General features: G+C 41.6%; 2 protein-coding genes across 2 annotated transcripts; one reads left to right on the forward strand and one right to left on the reverse strand.

Annotated features, from left to right (window-relative positions):
* The first annotated feature begins 2,169 nt into the window (after positions 1-2,169).
* Positions 2,170-18,033, forward strand: appbp2 (amyloid beta precursor protein (cytoplasmic tail) binding protein 2). The gene is made up of 13 exons (XM_031728571.2): positions 2,170-2,595; positions 6,958-7,046; positions 8,236-8,387; positions 9,201-9,324; positions 10,744-10,912; positions 11,003-11,092; positions 11,221-11,288; positions 11,370-11,475; positions 11,563-11,687; positions 12,071-12,156; positions 12,553-12,743; positions 13,601-13,766; positions 14,110-18,033. The coding sequence occupies exons 1-13, from the start codon at positions 2,458-2,460 to the stop codon at positions 14,370-14,372; spliced, it is 1,767 nt and encodes a 588-aa protein (XP_031584431.1). The 5' UTR covers positions 2,170-2,457; the 3' UTR covers positions 14,373-18,033.
* Positions 18,034-20,706: 2,673 nt separating this feature from the next.
* On the reverse strand, positions 20,707-23,499 carry si:ch1073-145m9.1 (CDP-diacylglycerol--inositol 3-phosphatidyltransferase 1). Its single transcript, XM_039622624.1, has 3 exons — positions 23,231-23,499; positions 23,024-23,116; positions 20,707-20,946 (listed from the first exon to the last, which is right to left on the reverse strand). Exons 1-3 carry the CDS (start codon positions 23,268-23,270, stop codon positions 20,789-20,791), a joined length of 291 nt encoding a protein of 96 aa, XP_039478558.1. The 5' UTR covers positions 23,271-23,499; the 3' UTR covers positions 20,707-20,788.
* Positions 23,500-23,900: the final 401 nt, after the last annotated feature.

A 23,900-nucleotide genomic window follows, 5' to 3' on the forward strand; every position in this document is an offset into this window, starting at 1 on the left:
TACTGTTTCTGTTCTACCATTTTCAAATAAATATAGACTTTGATTAATTTGCAAGTTTTTATTGTTAAATGGAAACACCAAAATGAAAAAATGAGTGCCAATACTTTGACTCTATAGTGTTTGATTTCAAATCCAAATAGTATAAAATTTAAAGCATGCAAATAAGTTTCACTCTGTCACATTTATAAGCACTAAACAGACCCTGTTTAGTGAATATCAGACCTGACAGTAATACTGGCCCTGTAGCACGCTCGAAATGTGCAGCAACTATGTAAATTACACAAATGGTAATTAACCTATATGTATGTAAATATGTAAAAGCTACCCAAAACGACAAGGTCACATATGTGGTGAGCTAATGCATTTCACAGTATCAGAACAGTATCTGAAAGCCATAGGAAAAAGGAAAAAATCCAGCAAAACGTGACACAGAACGCGAGAGATAAATCTGGCCCTTCAGATGATTCATTTACTGTTACTGAAGCCTCATCAGAAATGACTTCAGGAGAAGAGTGGAGAAAGAGAAAGAGTCATACTGAAGCAGTGACCGTGAACCCAAACACACCTCAAAGCTTTGTTGACCAAGCAGTGGTGTCTGTCACCACTGCTTGTCCTTCTTCTGCAGTCACTTGACCTCAGCCCAGTTGAACATATATGGGACACTTAGTTGAATTGTATTTACATAACACCAAATCACAACAACAGTTGCCTCAAGGTGCTTTATATTGTATGGTCAAGATCCTACAATAATACAGAGAAAACCCCAACAATCATATGACCCCCTATGAGCAAGCATTTTGATGACAGTGGGAAGGAAAAACTCCCTTAGAACAGGAAGAAACCTCACACGGAACCAAGCTTGGGGAGGGTCGGCCATCTGCCAGCGAGGAGAGGCGGCTGTGGAAGAGAGCCACAGATTAATAATAACAAACAACTGAGGAAACATCTGTGATATTACAAGATGCTTTAATGTCTTAGCCTCACCATACTCAGTTACCTTGTTCATATGCACCAGTGGAGTGCATGTAAATGCTCCTGTCATTAAAGGTAACATATTCTGCATATTTTACATAGGTTCAACTTTTCACTCAAAATTTCCGTTAAATTCACAATAAATGAAATCTAGAATCACATTCACCTGTTGTAACAAAGTTTCGAACCCCACGCCAGTGTATTGCATTTTCATTTCCCCACAGTCATATATCAGTACTTCTTATTTCTATTTAGACACGTTTTGTGACACATTTTGACATTTTTGGTGCAATGATTGGCTGTCATTAAGGAATTTTAATAAATCTAACACATTGTTTATGAAATCAAAGCACTGGACAGGTACATTAGCATTAAACAAGTAAAGGATTCTTGTTTTCTACGGAGCCCCTCTGATGGCATGGTCCAAAAAATAAATAAATTGTGGCCACAAAATACTACTTCGTGCCCTCGAAATAGTATAACGTGCCCACGAAATACTTATTTGTGGCCACGAAATACTATTTCGAGGGCACGAAATAGGTATAACGTGGCAACGAATTACGCATTTGTGGCAACGAAATAGATAACGTGCGCACATCATATTGATACAACTCCTGGACAGCTGCGTGGAGACATAAGCATAAGAGTAGGCTAAACCTATACACCATGGACAGAGACAGTATGATCGAGTTTTATTTTAGGCTGGGAATGAGCTACAAATACATTTTGAAAAGCCTGGCAATGCAAGGAACCATTATTACGGAGAGACATTTAAACAGGATATTGAGAGCCCAGTTGCTTTACAGACATAAGTACGACCTGGACGCTGGGATAGATTTTATTGTCAACCAACTGCAAGGGCCTGGGAAGGATCACGGTTATCGGTCAAGTGTTTCGTGCCCACACCTATTTCGTGCCCTCGAAATAGTATTTTGTGGCCACAATTTATTTATTTTTTGGACCGTGTCATCAGAGGGGCTCCGTACTTTTCTGTTGCCATTTGTTATTATATGCGTTTGTTATCTGCCAAATAAGGAGCACGTTTCTTCACGGAAAGACGAGTGGGTTTGGGACGATGTGGTTGGTACGTTGCTTAAGTGGGCAATCGTCAGTAAAATAATCTTTTTACTTTGTTTATGTGAAGTGTGACTTTTTACTTGGAGTATAAAGCCTGTTGGTTCAGCAGCGACTGCACAATGACGTCATTGCGTCAGCGCCCGTGAGTGTGTGCGTCGGGACGGGGGCACGGAACTGCTGTAGGGTCGACGAGTAGTCGGAGATGAAAGAGAAGGATGGAAGTGAAACAGCGGTTTTTTAAATCGAGACACTGACTTGTCTGCAACAATAATATTTGTAGTGTCAATACGGAGCGAATGTTGCATGAGGACTCGCAGAAGAGGGGCTTTAATCGTGGTAAGGTAGTGAATGTAAGGAGAGTTGGGGAGGGCTGTAGCTTCTGGGGCTTTTTTGGAGAGGGAAAACAACATGGCTGCGGTGGAGCTCGAATGGATCCCAGAAACGCTGTACAACACTGCTATCTCGGCTGTGGTGGACAACTACAGCCGGTCAAGAAGGGACATACGGTCCCTCCCAGAAAACATACAGTTCGACGTCTATTATAAGGTAGGATTTAGCAGTAAGGAGGCTCTCAATGATGTGACAGCTAACATCCTGTGCGAGTTTCTGTAGTCGGCTGCTAACACTGCTTGCTAACGTTAGCGAAATGTCGGTAACGTTAGACTAGCTATCGAAAATTCCTCCTCAGGAGGTCTGATTTGGCTAACGAACAAGTTATCCAGCTTCAACCGTTCTCGACATTACAGAAAGCCAGTGTGTCAGTATGACAGTCGTGTGTTGAAGCGAATTATTAAACTGCATCGAGACTGTCGCTAATTACCCAAGTAACCATTTAAATGAACTGGTTCCGTGATGTGTAGTGTTTTTTGTGTTGTCATGTCCAGGTCTGACCCACTTTGGCTAAAGTGACGTTAGCCTTTCTCACATATAAAGCGCATCGCTTACAACATATGTGTGCTTTTACAAACAATCACCATCAGCTTTCCATAAAGACGGACAGTGATATTAAAACACTGTAACCTTGACAGCGATTCTTTCCTTCTGATACGTGTAGTTGGTTAAGTGTCACTGTCACACCGAGGAGGTCAGGCGTCACAGACAGAGGAAGAATTTTAAAAACATGAAGGTCACGATTACAGCATGTTTCACAGTTACTCGATCTGCACCCACCAGATAATTACAGATGCCCTTAAAATGTACACTAGGATCTGATATTTGCTTAATCTACGCGTGCATCTTTAGATTCTTTAATGATGTATACCTGATGTGTAACTAATATATTGACGAAAAAACCTTTAGTCCACCCAGTCATGGTATGCTAACTATTTAGTAATAATAAAAGTAACACCATATGTTAAAACAAATTGCATGAGAAGTTTAAAAATCCTTTGAGTGTTCTCTTTGGGGCTAATATTGTAGCCACAAATATGTGCAAATGTGTTTGGAGATTTTGTTTGTAGTTGCATGTCATTTGGTTTGTGTTGTAAATATAAAAAATGTAGTATAACAGCAATCTATCAAACTGAGAGGCCTGTCTAAATAACTGATTGTGACTGCAATAACAACAACTTGTCATCATTTCCAGCTGTTGAAGGAAAGATTTCAGACTTCTCAGCCATTTCTCTCTAGCTACATATTTACAGATTTTTTTACACATTAGTAAATCTCGGTACACTTAAGAATGCAAGTATAGCCAAAAACCATTTGCAGATTCCTGTAAACATCACCAAATATCACAGTAGGCCTGTAGACAACCGAAGAAAATCATAGTCGACTGAAAACAGTTTTCAGCCAATCGATTGGATGCAGCGATTGAGGGAAATCTGCGCAACATTTTTAGATTAACTAAATAGGCCATAGTGCACTCAGTGTATTCAAGCCTCTTAGCTTTATTAGCCCAAGTAAACGAAGTGATCTAGTTTGTTTTATAAGTATGACAGACAACAGGTTAGTGTGCTGCTGTCCATATTCACATCATTTCTGATATTGGAACAAAATCATCAGTGCAAGAAGTATTGTAGAATAATAGTTACAGGCAAAAAGGCCTTTATCTTGGATCGATCTTGATTTTCCTGAGAGACGAGATTTCACATCCAGCTTGGTATGGTTGTAGTTCATGTTACTGGCAGGTGCTGCAGCCATTGAGGCTGTCACTGGTCAGCCTGTCTTAAAAATACATATATATTTTGACCAAAAATGCTAAAATCTACCATATTCTGTTATGATCGCACTCAAAACTTCAAACATTAGACAGACATCTAAGCTAATGGGAACATTCTGTGGCAGATTAGCAATCCCAATATGCTGTTGTTAAGCAGCAAACTGCATTTTATCCCCCCCCCCAAAAAAAACCCCCAAAACAAACAAACAAAAATAGAGCTTCACATTTCACATGCATTAAGACAGGGGGCCAATGGAGCTAAGAACTGGGGCAACTTGGTAACTTTGATCCAAGAAGTCCCATCGCTCTGTTAATGTGCGCCTCTCTCCGTGTCTTAAGACACAGATGGAAAAATAATTAGTTTTACTCCACGTATCTTAAGGCTAAGTCAGGAAGAAATTGGGCATTGTGGGTTTCTCAAGTGTTCTGATGATTTATAGAGCAGTCACTGGAAATTCAAAACACTGCCTACTGACCAATCAGTGTTTAGGAAAATGGTGTTTCCTGGAAGATCCCTTTGGATAGTAAAAGGGTTTGAAGTTTTTTAGTAGTGTCAGTTTGTTTTTCCCCGATGAGAGGTAGTAAGGGGAAATATTCTTTATGAATAAATATTCATATTCTGTGTTCCTTGATTATTATTAGGTGTTATTTTGTTGGTTGCAGATAATTTTAACATTAAATTATTCTCTTAAAAAAAGCCTCCTCTTTGTACTTGTTGACCTTATTATATTAAATTTGCAAGCAGTGGTTTAAATTCTGTTTTATTTATTTATTCTGAGCTTTTTCTCTCAAACCAACAGCACTACAACAGCTGGAAAACAAACTAAAATGGTGCTTTTGCAGTCTTGCTGACCAAAGTGCTTAAAGGTTCAGATAAAGAAATGATATGCTGAGTGTGTTAAACTTACTTTGTGCTGCAGGTTCCAGATGGAGTCTTTCTTGAAAAACAAGGGTCAAGGTCACATAAAACTTTCATTAGACAGTGGTCCAGTAGTAAGGAATAAAAACTTATTATAAATTCTCTCTTTTCCAACAGTTGTGAATGAAACTAAGCTGTCAGACAGCTCGTCTTTGCACTTAGTAGAAAAGGGGAAAAAGCGAGAATTTCCAATTGTGTTTGTATGGATTCATTAACATTTAAAAAATAGATGTTTATTGTCCTAGTGGGCACAAACCAAAGTCATTTTAGAAGCAACATTAAACATAGAAGCGATCTTGAAACGCTGCTGGGCAGTTACTTTAAAACCCATACAGACTTGAATGGGGAGAGAATTATAAGTTTAGGATAGAATAGCCTTTTATTGTCATTGTACATGTACAACAAAATTTTGAGTGGTCTGCACCATCTGTACATTTCAGTGGTCACTGTGACATAAACCCAGTAAAAACTAGCTTTGTTTTTCCCTGCAAGTTTTTCTTCTGCTACAAATGCATGTGATTTTGTTACTTTTTTACTCTTTTGTTAACATTTTCGCCTTTTATATAATGACTCTGGTGCAAATCCAGTAAAAGCATGAATAAATATTTTCTGTAAATAAACCGAAAGGGGTTTTCCCTTAGAGCTCAGATGCCCCAGTTCCCAGGAGAAACACACTGACATGAAGTCTGGGGCATGGACTCCATGTGCTCAGTGCCCCCTAACATGATTAGGAAAGCAAAATAACACAAGTGCTGGTTTACCCATTTTGCTGATGTGTTTTTGATACGATATACTGGAGTTTTGCTCAGTGTGCTCTAAGTCTGCTTTAGACTAATTCATGTGAAAATGCTGCCACGACTTTAAGTCATTACAATAAATTGAAGGTATAGCTGTAACAAAAGTGACAGTTTTCATCAAACACAATCTAGCATCTAAAAGCAGAGTGCTGTGGTACTGTTCTGTGTGCACTGTAGAGGTTCATTTCAGTTTCAGCAGTTTGCTGAAACATAGCATAGGTTATTCACACGGTGAATTCACCAGCGCAGACACTGATCTGAATGTCATTAGTAATACTGGAGAAATTCAAATATTAACCTTCTGATGTTAGGTGACACGTCTTTACCAAACGTGTGCCAAATCATCCCGAGGGCAACATGAACATCTGTGGAGTTCATGGTAGAATTTCAAGCACTGTTCTAGATAATTGTCACTGTGTTTTTACAAGTATTATGAAATGGTGGCACATAATGGCTGCATTACAAGTTTTCATTAGGTGAGATTTTATGTAAGAACCTTGGAGAGAGACATCTGTGATTAATAGTTTCCGTCACGAACACTACTATGGTGAGCCATTCGTGTCGAGGATTATACGGATGTCTGCATCCACAAGTGTATGAGGGTCCATTTGGACGTGAGTGGTGTTGATTTTCTTATCAGAAGTGATTGTGATGCTTTGAATGGACATTCCAGGCAAGCAGAGTTGGAGGGTGGGGTGGGGTCCACAGCAGCCCACGTGGATGTCCATAAACAAGCATAATCCTGGCTCAGTATAACAGTTTCCAGCTGAGTGCATTTTGATGACAGACCAGACATCGGCAATTTTTTTTGTTTGAACTCCTGTTCAGCAGACAACATTGGTTGCATCACTTAAAGCAGAGTAGAAAATGGTCAGCTTCACTCCTGTAGTTACAGGTTAGACTGTGATTTACCTGCAGCTGAAACATTGGTTACACTGCACATTAAGAAATTAGACTTGTTACCTATAGAGATGACATCTGTTGTATTGTTACTGAATCTCATTTCTCACCCCACTGTGCTGTGCTCTCAGCTCTACCAGCAGGGCCGACTCTGCCAGCTGGGGGGAGAGTTCTGTGAGCTGGAGGTGTTTGCTAAAGTGCTGCGGGCTTCAGACAAAAGGTAAGAACATAATGGGGCTAAACTGTGCACATCACTCTCCTAAAGGAGTTTTCACACATCCACTGCAGTCCTGAGCAGGTTCAGCAAAGTCTGCGATTAACCATAAACTGCAAGTTGATTACCTTTGACATCAGTTAACTCCGAGTACTTTCACCTTGAGTTTAGTGTGTGTGAATAGGGAAAGAAAGCCACCTTCAATGGAGCTTTGATAGCGCTATTCACCATGGCAACACGTTAAATGAAAAGCAGAGCTTCCATCTTAATCCAGTGAAACGAGGAATATTAATATTCCTAACCTTTGGATACCTTTTGGCTACTAAACAGAGGAAGCATACAAGTATATGTCACTGTACATCGTGATGTTAAACTTTAAATTTAGGAGGGTAGAAAAGACTCATTTAAATCAGCTTGAGCCACTTTGTCATCAGTACAGATGGTATTCAATTTGGAGTTTGGTGAATGCCGTCTGTGGTCATCATTCACCAAACTTGCATTTTCATTTGTTAATACTGGAATCCTCATTTTTTTTTTTACAGTGGATGGAACCAGTTTTTACCATGGAACCAAGCATATGTTTAGTCGGGTGCCCTTAATGATGTTAAACATGTTTTTAGGTAACCAGAAAAATCTGTTATTAGGTCTTTTTCTTGTCTATTTGAATTTTGAAACTCTTTTGTCCACTCTGTTAAATGTAGTGTTAGGCAGATTGATAGGTGTGAATCACGCTCATTATGCTGGAACAGAGAGAAAGGAAGCAATGTCCATCAACCAAAACTCTAATATTTTGTTTGCTTCTGTCATATAATTTCTAACAAGAGAATTTAAGGTCTTGTTTGTAGATCGTTGAAAACACATTTGACATCTATCATCGTAGACATAGTTACATGTGAATCTTCTTTAGACTGAGGAATGCCCATATATGGAAATGAGATCCCTTCTGTATGACGAGGACATCAACTGCGTACACTGATCTGTTGTTCATTTATTGACGGTCCCTTTTGTGATAAATGAACACACTGCTAATTAACTGCGCCAGGTGTTGTGTACAGTAGGGATGGTGCCATGCTGTCTACAGCCATGTCTGATAAGAATCTGTTTATGCTAAAAGCTGCTTGTGGACTGGATTTTTTTTTTGTTTCCTGCAATTTGACTGTTGACCTGATGTCTCCCTTTGACCTCATCACTGCAGACACCTCCTGCACCACTGTTTCCAGGCCCTGATGGACCATGGTGTGAAAGTAGCCTCAGTTCTGGCAAACTCCTTCAGCCGCCGCTGCTCCTACATTGCTGAGTCTGACGCCCACGTCAAAGAGAAGGCCATCCAGTTTGGCTTTGTGCTGGGTAAATGTCAGGGCTGGGCAGAGGAGGCTTCAGATAAGCACTGTGTGGGATGGAGGTGCAGAGCTATCCTTATGTTAGGTGGTAGATAAAGGTGATGGCGTACAATATAAACAACATATAATGTGGGCCATATGTATTATGATAATATGTTATTATAATAATTGTCATGTCAGTGAGATAATTTAATATTTGATCTCCTACAACCCAGCCAGAGTTCTAGCTCCCACAGTTTGTACTCTCTGCCACATTAGTCAGTGAATTCCAGATACTCCCTATCTTAACTCATTATGTGTATAAAGCACACCTGTCCACAGAATCAGTTTCTTCCTTTCCAGTTTCTCCACCAAAGACCAAAAGTCTTCCAGCATGACATTAACCCAAAACATACCAGCAAGGCAACAAAGGAGTAGCTAAGAAGAAGCTTGGCATTCATATATGAAATTTGTGGAGTGAGCTGAAACCTCAAGTTGCCAAGCAACAGCCAGGTTTTAGAGTTTCTGTAAAGAGCAATGGGCCAAAATCACTACAAGAAACATCTCACTGCCGTTCTTCCCAACAAGGGTTTCTCCACCAAAATACTAAATATTTATTTCACTTAGAAACTGATTTGCATGTCATTAACGTTTACATAATGTATTTTTCTGGATTTTGGGTTGATATTCTCTGTGGCTTAAAACTTAGAGACTGCTCATTTCTTTCTAAGCGACCAAACTTACAGTCAGAGTTTGGTTTTCTTAAGACTCTTGTGCTATGACCAGCAACACCATAGCTGAGACCGTGTTAGCCAGATGACTGTCATGTTTCTGTTTGTAGGTGGCTTCTTGTCTGATGCGGGCTGGTATGGAGATGCAGAGAAAGTGTTTCTGTCGTGCCTGCAGCTGTGCACGCTCCACAGTGAGGTCCTCCACTGCTACCGGGCTGTGGAATGCTGTGTCAGGTCAGTCTCAGAGAGCTGCTTTTATTCACCAAGTAACTCTGTGTCCTATAGTTACAATAGCATAATTGTTAGATGTGCCGGATATGATGTTACACAACATGTGTTTTCTTCCAGAACACTTAGGCGTCTGACAGCACAGCTTGAAATGTTAGTCGTGAATAATAGCCACTGAGTGATTAATATGAAGAGCTGTTATACAATCTACCGTTTCATTTTTTTATGATTTGATTCTAATCAGATGGAAACAGATAAAACACAGAAACTGTATCTCATAACAAACTGTTAAGCTTTCCTTCTGAGTGGAAATAGCAGCTGTCTTACAGTGTTGTTACTCCATGACACTGTTATAAACTAAAAAAGCAACATTGTTAAAAGTACCATGGGCCCATATTTAAGGCCTTGTATGTAAATGAATCCTAGCAAATGGTATTAATGAATAAACTGCACACTGTAGATCTAAGAAACAGCAGCCAAAAAAGGTTTGATACACATGTTTCTGTAGAATCTTTGGTCCTGACAGGTGTGTTGACCTGGCACAAACGTGAAAGCTGGTGTACAGTTTTATAGAGAATGCTAGGTAAGATTTCTTGAAGTGTTACTTATGGCAGCTTAAATAAGCTGGGGGATAATGAGCTCTGCTGTCTCTGTAGTGTGGAACAGAGTTGGTGTGATGGGTTGTCCGTGATGGAGAGCGGTTTGTTCAGTGACCGCCTGTCACACGCTGCCCAATGACGATTCCAGCCTTGTGGATTAGTTTGTTGATCCTGCTGGCATGTCTACCAGCATCCTGAGAAAGTAGAGACTGCTCATCCTCCTGTTGTACACAGCATCACTGTTGGGTTCTCAGTTCAGTGTCCAGTCATTTAAGTGAACTATGGAAGTCAGCAACCATCTCTTTGTCCTGCGGACGTTCAGGAAGAGGAGATTTTTGCTGGACCATTCCACAAAACGTCTCACCGGCACCTGTACTCCGACTCCTGCCCACCCCTAATACACCCAAGCACCGCAGTGTCGTTAGAGAGCATCTGCACGTGGCACCATTCCCTGTTACACTGGAAATCTATAGTGTAGAAAATCAACAGGACTGTCCTGTGTGGTGCCCCAGTAGTACTAACACCACATTAAAGAGGGTGTTCACCATCCGTACAAACTGAGGAATCCAGGAGACGGTAGCAGTGGTGACATGCATCCTGAGCGACTTCTCTCATACATGCATACACAAACATATATGTTGCAAATTGTGGAAAACTGAATAAAATTATTTTCGGTGAAACCGGTGCAGCAGTTTCCTTCCATAGCTTTTGTTGTTTTTAAATTGACAGTTATGCAGTAATACAGCAGATAAGACAGACCAACACAGACTTCTGTCAAGTCTTAGCCTGAGACTGTGACTGAAGCGTCCCTCTCTTCTCTCCTCAGGCTGCTTCATGTCCGTAATGGCAACTGCAAGTACCACCTGGGGGAGGAGACCTTCAAGCTTGCTCAGTCTTACATGGACAAACTAGCCAAACATGGCCACCAGGCCAACAAGGCAGCGCTGTACGGCGAGCTCTGTGCCTTGCTCTTTGCCAAAAGCCACTATGACGAGGTGTGTAGGTTTGACCACTGATGGTGCTTTACAGTGTTGATACTGAGACAACTGAAACTCCTTTCTGTCTGCAATGACCTTGTCTCTCAGGCGTACAGGTGGTGTATAGAGGCTATGAAGGAAATTACTCCAGGGCTGCCTGTCAAAGTAGTGGTTGATGTCCTTCGCCAGGCATCCAAGGTAACACTCAGATCATTTGTACCTCCATCTTGGTTTTATGTGTTTATCGCTCAGATTAGTCTTTGTCTGAATTTTTACACTAGTATTCCAGACACACGTGTGAACTTTGGATTGTCTCTTCCCTGCAGGCCTGCGTGGTGAAAAGAGAGTTCAGAAAAGCAGAGCAGCTGATCAAACATGCAGTGTTTCTAGCAAGGTAACCCGCTGGGTGTAATGAAGACTCGACAGGGTTCTTTCTAGCATCGCAGTTTCTGACTGAAAATATTGTGTCTTACAGAGAACATTTTGGACACAAGCATCCCAAGTACTCCGACACGCTGCTAGATTATGGATTTTACTTATTAAATGTGGACAACATATGCCAATCGGTTGCTATTTACCAGGTACGTAGAGCGATGTGTGCTACAGGAGTATGCTCTAGTTTTCAGTGGTTTTATTTAATTAAATCTTGTCTGATGTACAAATCCCAGACAGCTCTGGATATCCGACAATCTGTCTTTGGGGGGAAGAACATCCATGTTGCCACAGCCCATGAAGACCTGGCCTACTCCTCATATGTGCACCAGTACAGCTCTGGGAAATTTGACAATGCTCTGTGAGTGCATCTTCTAAACTCGGCTAATTACATTCCTCATGAGCTGCTTTGTAAATGTAGTCCAACTCCAAAACTCAGACTCTGGTATTTGGGTAATGTGTATGCAGCTGCACATATCAAATGTTTAACTGTACACATGGGCAGACTTAAAGATGATGCCTGTTTGTTTGTGTGATTAATCATGTGATGCTCCTCGTGTATACAAAGGCCGTGATTCAGCATTGCCTAATGGTGAGACCTTTGATCCACTTTTGGACCGTATGAGCTGCAAAACAACTTTGTTCAATGGGAATGCTTGATATTCTTGGAAGTGTTTGTCCCCAATATATAGAGTTTCCAGCCAAGTCTGAGTTACACGACTGAGTGCTGTGTTTGTCCCTCAGATTCCATGCAGAACGTGCCATAGACATCATAACTCACATTCTGCCTGAGGACCATCTTCTGCTGGCCTCCTCTAAGAGAGTCAAAGGTAAGGCAGGCAAAGTGGAGAGTAGTATTATGCTCGTGTGTGTTACTGGCTGCTTGTAATAAAGTACCTTGAAAGAATCATTTAAAACTGGCTCTTTGCTAAGTTGTCTATTCGTAGGTCAAAGTTTTGTGGTTTGACAGATTAAAAAACATGCAGGTACAAGGAGTGCACTCAAAGTGAGTGAAAAAGCAGCCGATGCCCAAACAGAAACAGTTTGAAAGAGCTTCAGGACGCCTGGAGAATTATTGATTAAGACCACTTTACAGGGGAGTCTGAATCCTTTGAAACATAAGAAATTAGGGATAGCTCAAGACTTTTGCACAATGCTGTATCTGTTTGAAGCTGTATGTTATGTCTTATAGACTGTATCCGTGTTTGCTTGTTTTTCCCCAACAGCCCTGATTCTGGAAGAAATTGCCATCGACTGCCACAATAAAGAGACGGAAGAGCGCCTCCTGCAGGAGGCTCATGACCTGCACCTCTCCTCACTGCAGCTGGCCAAGAAGGCTTTCGGAGAGTTCAACGTACAGACAGCCAAACACTATGGCAACCTCGGACGACTCTACCAGTCCATGAGGAAGTTTAAAGTGAGGAGGACATGTGTGGTTTGTAATATTTTACACAATAATTGAAATTTAGGGCATAAACCATCCCAGGGTGTGCCAGTTGTGCTGCCTTGTGGTAAAAATAATCTCATAGTGTAAGAAAAGGTCAACAGCAGAGAACAGGTACTCAATATTCACCTCATCTTGATTAACAGATGAGCGTTTGTGTGAGAGTGAGTCACAATGTGGGTCTACAAGCACAAACCACTGTTCACCACTCTGATTAGTCTTTGAGCCGATCAGAGTTACATTGCAGAAGTCCTGCTCTGTGATAGGTAAGAGTGGCAGACTGAATGGTGTTTGCTATTTAAAGCCAGAAATGATGAGATGTGAAATATTCTCTTTGCAGTTGGCTGCGATGACACAAATATCAGAGTGGTGCACATTTATAAAGATTACATATGTTAGATGCTGTGTTTGGCCTATAAAAAGGCAGAGTGGAGGTTAAAAGTAATCCTGTAGAAGTTCTGCTCTGCAGCTGAAATGACTTTGGGCAAGTATCTAATATCCTGCTGTTAATGAGAGACTGACTTGGCACTACACATGATTCTTTTTAGTCCATTGGAAATGGACTGGAAAACAATTTAAGTGTGAAAGGCAAAACGATAAACACCATAACTTTCACAGAGTGTAATGTAACAACTTTACTTTGACCCAATTACAACACTTACAGGCACTGAACCACTTTTTTTTTTCTTTTTTTTTTTTCTCCAGTGGAAACGTAGCTGGATGTTTGATTTATTGGAAAAGCCATGGAAACCAAATAAATATTGCCTTTGAATTTTGTCTCTGTTTGTGATTCATATCTCTTTGTCTTGCACATGTATTTGTGTAACCAGGAGGCAGAGGAGATGCACATCAAAGCCATCCAGATTAAGGAGCAGCTACTGGGCCACGAGGACTATGAGGTGGCTCTGTCTGTGGGTCACCTGGCCTCCCTCTACAACTATGACATGAACCAGTACGAAGATGCAGAGAGGCTCTACCTGCGCTCCATCGCTATCGGTCAGTAAGAGCAGAACAACCTCACGTCCATGTTTTTTAGTGTCACCGTAAATGAGGCCTGAGTCGTAATGTTGCGTCAACTCAGCAAGTTTCCTTTGGTGAACTCTAATATTGGGCATCACAGAACATGTTGTACTGAGATGCTTCATACTCAACCTATTTCTCAGTTAATTGTCAAGTCTTGCTGTTATTGATATGTAATCATTTATGTAGAGCTGACATTAACCAGTCCCAAACCTGACTTTACTACGCTACAATGGAAGAGGGTAAAATATTCTCAAAAATGGGGCTTGAGTCAAAGAGACTGAATGAAACATGGTCTGTGATGTTTCCGTCTTCACAGGTAAAAAGCTGTTTGGTGAGGGTTACAGTGGGCTGGAGTACGACTACCGAGGCCTGATCAAACTCTACAACTCAGTGGGAAACTACGAGAAGGTGTTCGAATACCACAACGTACTGTCCAACTGGAACCGGCTGAGGGACCGGCAGTTTGCAGTGGCGGATGCCCTGGAGGACGTCAACACTACACCCCAGCAGACCCAGGAGGTGGTACAAGCTTTCCTATTGGCCCAGAGCCTAGGCCCCACCCGCCCCTGTCTTGGCTGATTGGTTGGCAGAATGAGAAGGAGAAGAGAGGGGGGGAAAAGAGACAAATGGGTGGGTTTTAGCCTGGTGTGGACATGATTTGAGCCCAAAATGTGATGCTTCAGTTTCACACCGATTAGTAACACAGCAAATTCAAACATCTTCGGCAGCTTGGTTGACTTCATATGCTGCCAGTACACACACACAGACATACACGTTTTCATGGAATAAAAAAAAGAATAAATAGAGAAGACACTTATCAAACCTCATCAACACACTCTCACCACCAAGATGCAGTCACTGCATTTCTCCAACAGAAAGAGGACACATGCCTGAGACTGGGGACTCGAAAAGAAATGGCAGACGTCTATAAGGATGACGCACGACCTCCTCGCCTCTCATCTCACTCGCCTTTTTCTTCCTGGACAGCAGTTTTTGCTTTTGTACCGTACCAGTGTAGCTCAGATCTCCGGGAGCGTCATCACAGAACAGAACCTGTGTTCTCAAGAGCTGCACGACAGCATCTGTGGAATACCTGCACATTCATCAGCATCATCACTTGGCAGATCACAGCTGGAAATAGTTGGATATTTTTGACACTTGTACAGTTAAAGAAAATACAGATTGTGCACTTGAGTTTTATTTGAAGGCTTTTTGTTGTTGTATTTTTTTTTTTTTTTTTCTTTGCAAATAACTGAACGTGAACCCTCAAAGTTGCGTGGAGGAGAATGTGATAACACCAGGTGTGGTTTTTACACACAACAGGTTTTCACAGGTCTTTTTTTTCCCAGCTTAGTACTGACATAGCATCATTAAAATGCCAATAATTTATATGCAAACATATATGTTTATGTAGCCCTTTGTTTATGTTTTCTTACTGAATTGGCTCAACACTATAATAACAAGGGACACGGATGGGAGGGCAAAGAGGAAGCTGCTACATGTGCAAAGGCTCCGAAGCCTCGCTTTGTTCATCTTGAGGCTGTATGTGTGAGTGAGTGAGTGTAACACACAACTCTGGGTGCCCAAGTGCTCCACCGATGACTACCAGCCTTACACCAGCTTGCAGTTATCTGTCTGTAGACGGACCCATATTTTTAAGTGCTAAATAAACTATTATATCCTTAACGGCGCTACAGTGGGGACCAATATTGTGTGCTTGTGTGCGTGTTTGTGTAGCAGCCTGATTATTGTGCATGTGGCCTCTCTGCTTCACACCCTCCTGTCAGAAAATCCCATTAAAGAAAAGTTCCTGAATGTTTTTCTGTTACTGGCCCATCGTTCAGAGTCTCACTGTCCAGAATCTCATCTGTTGCTTTATTTAAAAGCTCAGCGGTCATGCTTAGAAGGGTGCTGGTTTTCAGTTATACTTGACATCTTGGCTCTATAGCAGGGGTGGGGAACTCCAGGCCTCGAGGGCTGGCGTCCTGCAGGTTTTAAATGTGTCCTTCATCCAACATGACTGGTTTAAATGGCTAAATTAAAAAGTTCTCCAGAGGCCTGACAATGAACTAATCATTTGATTCAGGTGTGTTGACCCAGGGTGATCTCTAAAGCCTGCAGGACACCAGCTCTACAGCTGCCATGTTGGTATTTTAAAGCTCACTTAGGCTCTCTAGTGGACAAAGTATGTAATGGCCATTACATACTTTGTATCGAAAGGGCTTTAAAGGAACATATTCTTATTTTTAGACTGTAATATTGTATTTTTTCATTATTCTCAGTTCTAAATAATCCTTATTGATCTTATCCTGAGGCTTGGGGCAGCCACTCAAGTCAGTGTCTATCTGAAAACAGCTCTTTTAGTGCCTCTGCCTCACTTAAAGCCAACTTTCTTCTGCCTGTCACAAATGGTTTAACCAGCAGGTGTGTAGCCAGAGCTGTGTGCGTGATCATGTTAATGAGTTTGGCTCTCACTGACATGAGAAAAGAAAACAGTTGAACACCTAATTGGTCCATTGTAAACCTGTTTGGATTTTTTTTCTGTATATTTGGAGTGAGCTACAGTGCTGTGACAAAGTATTTGCCTCCTTCTGATTTCTTCATTTCATGCATGTTTGTCACACTGCAGTGATTAAGATCATCAGACAACATTTAAAATGAGATAACATACGTTTTTAATTGATTTGTGATTTTCGTTGAGGGAAAAATGTACCTGAACCTACCTGGCCCTGTTTGAAAAAGGAAACAAACATAAACAGCCTGTATAAAATAACATCATACCAAGAGTTGGGCACGGTGGTGGGAGTGGGAGTGGGCCGGGGCTGCTTGGCTGATTAAGGATCTGGATGGAAAAATTAATTCTGCTCTCAACCAGAAAATCCTGAAGGAAAACTTTTGTGACGTGCAGCTCGAGCGTGCTTGGGTTACACAGCAGGACAACGCAATCTAAAATATACCAGCAAGTCCATGACCTTAGGCTGTTCATGCCCAATACCCTGCCAGTGCTGCTCATTTCAGACATTTTCTGCCAAAATTCCTCCATACTCAACCAGTTATTAGATGTTAGGCCAGGTAGGTTTGGATAACTTTGTTCCCTTAATCATAATTTAAAAGCTACATTTAGAGCTTGTTCTGGTTATCTCTGTGTATTAACATTTCTATGATGACCTGAAAGTGAGACAAATATGCAAAATATAATGTCTATATCAAGAACGGGGCAAGCACTTGTTCACTGCTCTGTTTATGTACCTGTGATCCTGTAAAGCCTTCCACTTCAGATGCTTTCAGTCTAATATTTAGTCAATCCACAGGTTGGGAATCACCAGCTTCTCTGGATGGGATTTTTTCATTAGTGCAATTCTAACATTACACATGGACCCTTGTTTCACTAAAGCAGTCTGTCAGGTAAAGGAGAAATGGTTAATGCAGTATTTTCTGTGAACTGACCACTTGAAGAGATGCTGCGTAACAGTGGTGTGAAGAAAAGCAGGGATGCATCCTGTAGCAGAGAGATGACGGATGAGATTTTGCACAGTTGAGGCTGAACACAGGCTGTGGAGATGATGTGCAACATTACTGAGAATGTGATGCCATGGATGAATAGTCCGCTGTTAATTTAGTATTTAGTTTGTTTTGAAAAGAATGAATGAAGAAAACGAGCTTTGCCTTGCTGTTGCTTCAGTGCTGTCAATGTCTAACAGTGATGTGAGTGGCTCTAGCTGAGGAGGAGGTCCAGCTCTCAGCTGAACACTCAGTGCTTTGGCTTAAATAGACCCCCCCACCTCTGAGTAGATATCTTATCTACAGACTTTACTTGCAAGCAGGTGCATACAAAGAAAAGAGAAGAATCATGAATATTTCTTTGTCTTAAAAAGTGAATCATGGAGAAATCTTGCATGATTTGACACTGTGTGCTGTGAGGGCTACGTCTGCATCTTCTCCAGAGGATTACAAAAAAAGGTCTCAGCAGCAGTTTCTAATCCAGCTTCAGCTGAGGTGCAAGTTCCCTTTTCTTGCTTGGCCAAGATGATCTACTGATGTCTGAAAGGGAATAGTGTAGAAAAGTGGTGGTGTCGGGGGGAGGGGGGCACAGGACAAAGTTCAAAATGAAGCTGTGATGTCTCCAACAGCCCGCTTCTCTCTTCAGAGTTCAAAGGAGACGTGTGGGATGTGTTCACTGTTGTCCTGTTACTGCTTCACTGTTAGCTTCAAAAACATTAAAACATCGTTGACCATCACAGTTTCCCTCTTTGCTGTCCCTCAGCTGTACATATTTGGACTTCAACATCCACAGCCCAGCAAACAACAGGAACACTTTTACACTAATGAGACGAAATATTCACTTTATTTGATCCTTCGAGTTTTCCTTTAAATCGGGCTTTAAGCATAGGTGAGTTATAGTGCATAATACAGCGAGTTAAATGTGGAAAGGAACTTTGACTTTACTTGAATATTGCCATTTTTGGCAACTGCCACTACATTTCACTGCGACACTTTTAAAAACTCCTTTTATAGACTAGCTTTACAGCTTCCATCACTGACATTTTTCACACAAGACAGATGTTAAAGGGTTAGGATTGCTGCTATGCAAATCATAGTCATTTTTTTTTTTTTTTACATATATTTGATCGTGCTGGAATTAAAAGTATGTCCTGCAGAGCACATAAATGAGGCAAACGAGGGAAAGTGTGCATAGTAGAAGGGACAGGTGGACGATCTTCCTGCGAGCATGCAGAGGTGGGATGCCCAGGATTTGTAAGGTGTTCACTCTGCTTCTACTGCCAGGCATCACTGGACAGGATGAAAGGAGGGGCATTAGATCAGGTACTGAGGCAGCAGAGAAAGCCACAAGGTGTCTCTGGATCAAGAAGGCAGATCCGTGAACGACTGCAGCTGGGAGTCTAATTAATCCCAGGTGAGAGAGGGTGTCATGTTGAGAGGTTTAAAACCTGTGATGACCTCATGTTACATCACTGATGATGCATCCCAGCACACTAGTCTGTCATGTGATGAGCGGTTGAGGTCTCTGAACCGCTCATCACCTGGCCAGTACCATCACTACAGAGAAGCACGGTGGGGGCAGGATTACACTGTAGGGATGTTTTTTGGCAGCAGGAACTGGGAAATGGCTCAACGTTCAGGGAAAGAGGAATGCAGCACCATACTTCAAAATCATTGATGATAACCTGCTCAAGGGCACTATGGACCTCAGACTGGGGCAAATGTTCATCCTCCAACAGGACAGTGATGCTAAGCACACAGTTAAGATAACAAAGGAATAAATGGTATGTGCCATACTTCTCTAGAAGGGTTTGCTGTTTTTCCTGCAGCAGCACGCAGCTGTCCGAGCAGACGTTTGAACAGTGGAGAGGTTCCCACATGAAGAACGACATTCACTGCCTACAAATAGAGTCCCAACCAATGCAGCACCACGCTGCCTTTCCAATACAGTTATATTAGCAGATAATTTCCTTTTCTCTGGATGTAACAGCCAGTAAACACTTTGCACACACAACACATTTACAGCAAAACACCGCACACATTTGCTTTATTAGATTTTTACAGTAACGTTGCATTTTAAGCCTTTTAAATGGTCAAATAAAGTATATAAATATATTTCAAATGCATTTTATCTAACCATCACATCAGAGTCTTAAGTCTCACAGATTTGCCTTTGGTAAACTGTCTTTCCGGGCGAATAACAGCAATGCAGGTGTTCAAGTACTGCTGACATTCCAAAGACTTCCTGTCCCCTTTAAAAGACAAAAACATTATTCCACAGTCTCAAGGTAACAGAATGAGCCTCGTCTGCCAAATACAAAATCAAATGTGATTTAAAAAGAGAAATTCAGCTCTTCGTTTCTTCCAGCTCGTCACTGGAGAGGTGCTCGATGTGTGTCCATATGCACCACACCTGCAGAGAAAACATCTGTGAGAGAGTTCTCCAGTGGACCGTTTGGGTTCATGTTTAAGACGCAGGAGCGTTTGCCACATTACCTCAGCTGACAGAGCCAGCACTCGGCCTGCAGCCAGCAGCAACATCCCCACATGCTGGATCCACAGAGGCAGCTCCAACCAGTGGGACAGCACTCCCCACTGGCATGCATACAGCCACACAGGGAGGCAGTGCAGGCCGCCCACCACCCAAACGCCCAGAGGTGTTCGAAACCTTGGCAGCAAAGACATTTATGTGGAGCTGTGTACCAGCAGTAGCTCAAACACGGTGGCAGGAGGATTACCGTTTGCTGTGACAGCCTGTACGAGTGGAGGGCTGCTGCCGAAGCTGTTCCACTGCTCCCCCCGGGTGCTGTGGTTATACATGAACACACACCACTCCAGTGCAGACACCATCCAACCCCACTGCAATTCAATGCACACCACCGCTGTTAGTGTGGCACAAATGTTAAGGCAGCAAAGAACTGCAGAGTTTTTCTGATTCCTCCAGTGTTTTTGTGATTCACTTTCCTTCATCTGCCCCTCTCTCTCTCATTTTCCCCCCATTCATCAGCTCCTCCTCCAAGTACTCCTATCATCTTCAAAATACTCTCTCCCTCTCTGTCCTGCTGCACGTCCTTTTCAGCTTAATGTCTCTGCCTGGTTGTTTTCTCCTTATAATAATAATAATCATAATGGACTGCATTTATATAGCGCTTTTCTAGGCACCCAAAGCGCTTTACAATTCCACTATTCATTCACTCTCACATTCACACAGTGGTGGAGGCAAGCTACAGTTGTAGCCACAGCTGCTCCTTCATCAGTGTCCACCCCCACAACTTATTATAAGCCTTTACTTCACCTCGCTGCTTATCCCACTTTACTTTTGAATACTTCCTCATCCCACCACTAAACCTCCTTGTCCCATTTCCTCTGTCCAGAGGCTGCACCAAACACCTTCTTGGCAGGTGGATTACCACTTTAGTCACCGATACCTCGTCTCAAGTCTTTCCTGAACTCTGCACAACATTTTTTGCTGGTATTTAAATAGAGCCTCGTTTTCATCGCCTTGTGCATGTGTGCATGATGTGCTTCAAACGTAAGACCTTAAACAGCAGACTCCACAGCATGCCTCTGCCCAGGTTGTCCACAGCTACATCCAGCCATGCTCCAAACCTGGAGGTCTGGCCCAGCCTCCTTGCCAGCCAGCCGTCCACTGCTGCACAGAGAACAGTGGGGCTTAGATGGGATTAAACAGTTCTTATCTGCACTAAGAACAGTGTGAAGCTCATATTCAAGCAGCCCATACAGACAGTTCTTGTCATATGGAAAACACAAGTGATAAAACCTGCATCAAAGCTAAATGGAATCCGGCATGATAGATTATTGCTTATAAATAAAAAGCTGGTGTCAAAACATGATCACCTGAAGGGACACCAGGACCCTGCACCACTGTGTGACTGGGAATTCACCCACAATGTACATCAGGACAAAACATGGACTCACAAAGACCAACACCTCACTAATACCTTAATAATGCTTAATAGTGCAGCATTATTATAAAGTGCTACATTTACTTCCTGAACATTTACATTAGTCACACATCACTGTCAACATTATATTCAAACGGACCATTTATACAATGATATATAACTCACTGTAGCTAATTCATTTCTAAGTTAATCCCTTCCTTCTTTGGTTATTTGAGCACTACCTGCACAGTTATGCTGTTACATTATCAATGCAAAATCTACAAAAATCTGTTTCTTCAGTTATTTATATATCTGTTCAGGGTTTACGGATGGGTGACAAATTAAAGGAAAACTTAACAAAGTCTCTTAGTACAGTTTTAGGATTAAAATAGGAGCTTCCATGCTCTGTGAGAAAAGAAGGAGGACAAATCAGGCCTGATTATTTAAGACCTTGTATGTGAGGAGCAGGATTTTGAATTCTGGATTTAACAGGGAGCCAATGAAGGGAAGCCAAAACAGGAGAAATCTGCTCTCTCTTTCTAGTCCCTGTCAGGACTCTTGCTGCAGCATTTTGGATTAACTGAAGGCTTTTCAGGGAGTAGACAGATAGATATAATTTTATTTCGAACATGCAAATATAATTGAAATAACAACAGAAAAAAACAGAAAAACAAAACTTAAAAATCATCAAGTTTTCATGTATATATCTGTCTACAGAATGTGTGTGCTCGAAAACACCTATCAGGAAGTTTTTAGGACTTCCTGATAATAATGAATTACAGTAGTCCAGCCTGGAAGTAATAAATGCATGAACTAGTTTTTCAGCGTCACTCTGAGACAGGATATTTCTAATTTTAGAGATGTTGCGCAAATGGAAGAAAGCAGTCTTACATATTTGTTTAATATGTGCGTTGAAGGACATGTCCTGGTCAAAAATGACTCCAAGGTTCCTCACAGCATTACTGGAGGCCAAGGTAATGCCATCCAGAGTAAGAATCTGCTTAGATACCATATTTCTAAGATTTTCAGGGCCGAGTACAATAACCTCAGTTTGATCTGAATTAAGAAGCAGAAAGTTAGCGGCCATCCAGGTCTTTATGTCTTTAAGACATTCCTGCAGTTTAACTAATTGGTGTGTGTTACCTGGCTTCATGGACAGATAGAGCTGCGTGTCATCTGCATAGCAGTGAAAATTTATGCTATGTCTTCTAATGATGCTGCCTAAGGGAAGCATGTATAATGTAAATAGAATTGGTCCTAGCACCGAACCCTGTGGAACACCATAATTGACCTTAGTGTGTGAAGAGGACTCTCCATTTACTTGAACAAGTTGGAGTCTATTAGATAGATATGATACAAACCACTGCAGTGCAGTACCTGTAATACCTACAGCATGTTCTAATCGCTCTAATAGGATATTATGGTCAACAGTATCGAACGCTGCACTGAGGTCTAGCAGGACAAGCACAGAGATGAGTCCACTGTCAGAGGCCATAAGAAGATCATTTTAAATACTCCAGAGTATGTGAAGTATTGTGGGTTAATTTATGATTCTGAACTGAGGTAGATAAAGTGCTTAAAGTTTACAGAATAGAGAGCTGTATGGTTAAAGGTAACTTTTACTCTAAAGTGCCTTAATTGGTCAGTAAGACCTAAAAAAGTATTTTAAATAGTCTTGAAATGCCCCTCTTCACATATGGTACATGTATGATCAATTGCATATATCTGCTTAGGAGAAATGTAGAAATTATTAAAGTTATTTTCAGCAAAGCCATTCAAAAGTTGTCCTCACGGATCCAGCAAGATAAACAGGGGGTGCATTACCATCAAGAGATGTGAGTGAGTAAAGAGGGAGAAACACCACCGGTGTCTCATAAGCAGCCCATGCAGCAAACACCAGGCCAATCCTGATGTATCCTGAAAAACACAGAGACATGACAAACTGAGACTCACATAGTACTTGATACACTGATACACAGCTCCAGCAGGCTTTATGTTCGCAGCACTATAACACAACTGAGTGTTTCTCACCAACAATATTCGGCCAGTAAAGCAGAACTTTGAGCCCCATCCTCGGTTAAAGCCAAAGCTCTGTAACCTCTGTAACTACCCACACGAATACGACACCCGTGGTGTAATATATCCCCCAATGCTTTCATTTTGTGTCTCGTACAGATTCCACGAGGTCGTTGAAGTGGCGCTTGTAGCTTTAAGTCCATGTGCTACGAGGATGTAGCAACCTGAGAACCAATGGCTTTATACGGTCCTTGATAGAATGGCACGCCAAAGTCGGTTCAGAAATTTTGAGATTTAACGACTGAGTAGCCGTACGGTAAATTGGGTACATTTCTAACTGTTTTACATTTTGGTGGAATGAAATATAAAAACTGGTCTATTAAATGGCTGAAATTTACGGAAGAGGATTAGGGCCACTGGAAAAAGAAAAAGTGGGCACGTCTTTTTTTTTTCTTTTTTTCCAGAATTCTGAGATTAAAGTCAGAATTCTGGAAAAGAAGAAAAAAAACATGTGCCCGCTGTTTTTTTTTTTTTTTTCCCCAGTGGCCCTAATCCTCTTCCGTAGAAATTGTATGAGAGTTGCATGCTGGAAATCCATCTAGCATTATGAAAAAGTTTAAATAAGTATTTTACGAGTTTGATTTCGTGCTGCGGCATAAATTCAGAACTACACAATGACTGACAT

The sequence above is a fragment of the Oreochromis aureus genome, linkage group 14 (genome assembly GCF_013358895.1).
Source record: "Oreochromis aureus strain Israel breed Guangdong linkage group 14, ZZ_aureus, whole genome shotgun sequence".
NCBI classification, from domain to species: Eukaryota; Metazoa; Chordata; class Actinopteri; order Cichliformes; family Cichlidae; genus Oreochromis; species Oreochromis aureus.

Excerpts from the sequence above, each read along its gene's own strand:
- appbp2 (XM_031728571.2), top strand. The coding sequence starts at position 2,458 with ATGGCTGCGGTGGAGCTCGAATGGATCCCAGAAACGCTGTACAACACT. Across the intron at positions 9,325-10,743 it reads GCTGTGGAATGCTGTGTCAG|GCTGCTTCATGTCCGTAATG; the intron begins GTCAGTCTCAGA and ends TTCTCTCCTCAG. Across the intron at positions 12,744-13,600 it reads AGTCCATGAGGAAGTTTAAA|GAGGCAGAGGAGATGCACAT; the intron begins GTGAGGAGGACA and ends TTGTGTAACCAG.
- si:ch1073-145m9.1 (XM_039622624.1), bottom strand. The coding sequence starts at position 23,270 with ATGGGGCTCAAAGTTCTGCTTTACTGGCCGAATATTGTTG. Across the intron at positions 23,117-23,230 it reads TTACTGGCCGAATATTGTTG|GATACATCAGGATTGGCCTG; the intron begins GTGAGAAACACT and ends TGTGTTTTTCAG. Across the intron at positions 20,947-23,023 it reads CTCACTCACATCTCTTGATG|CAGTGGACGGCTGGCTGGCA; the intron begins GTAATGCACCCC and ends TTCTCTGTGCAG.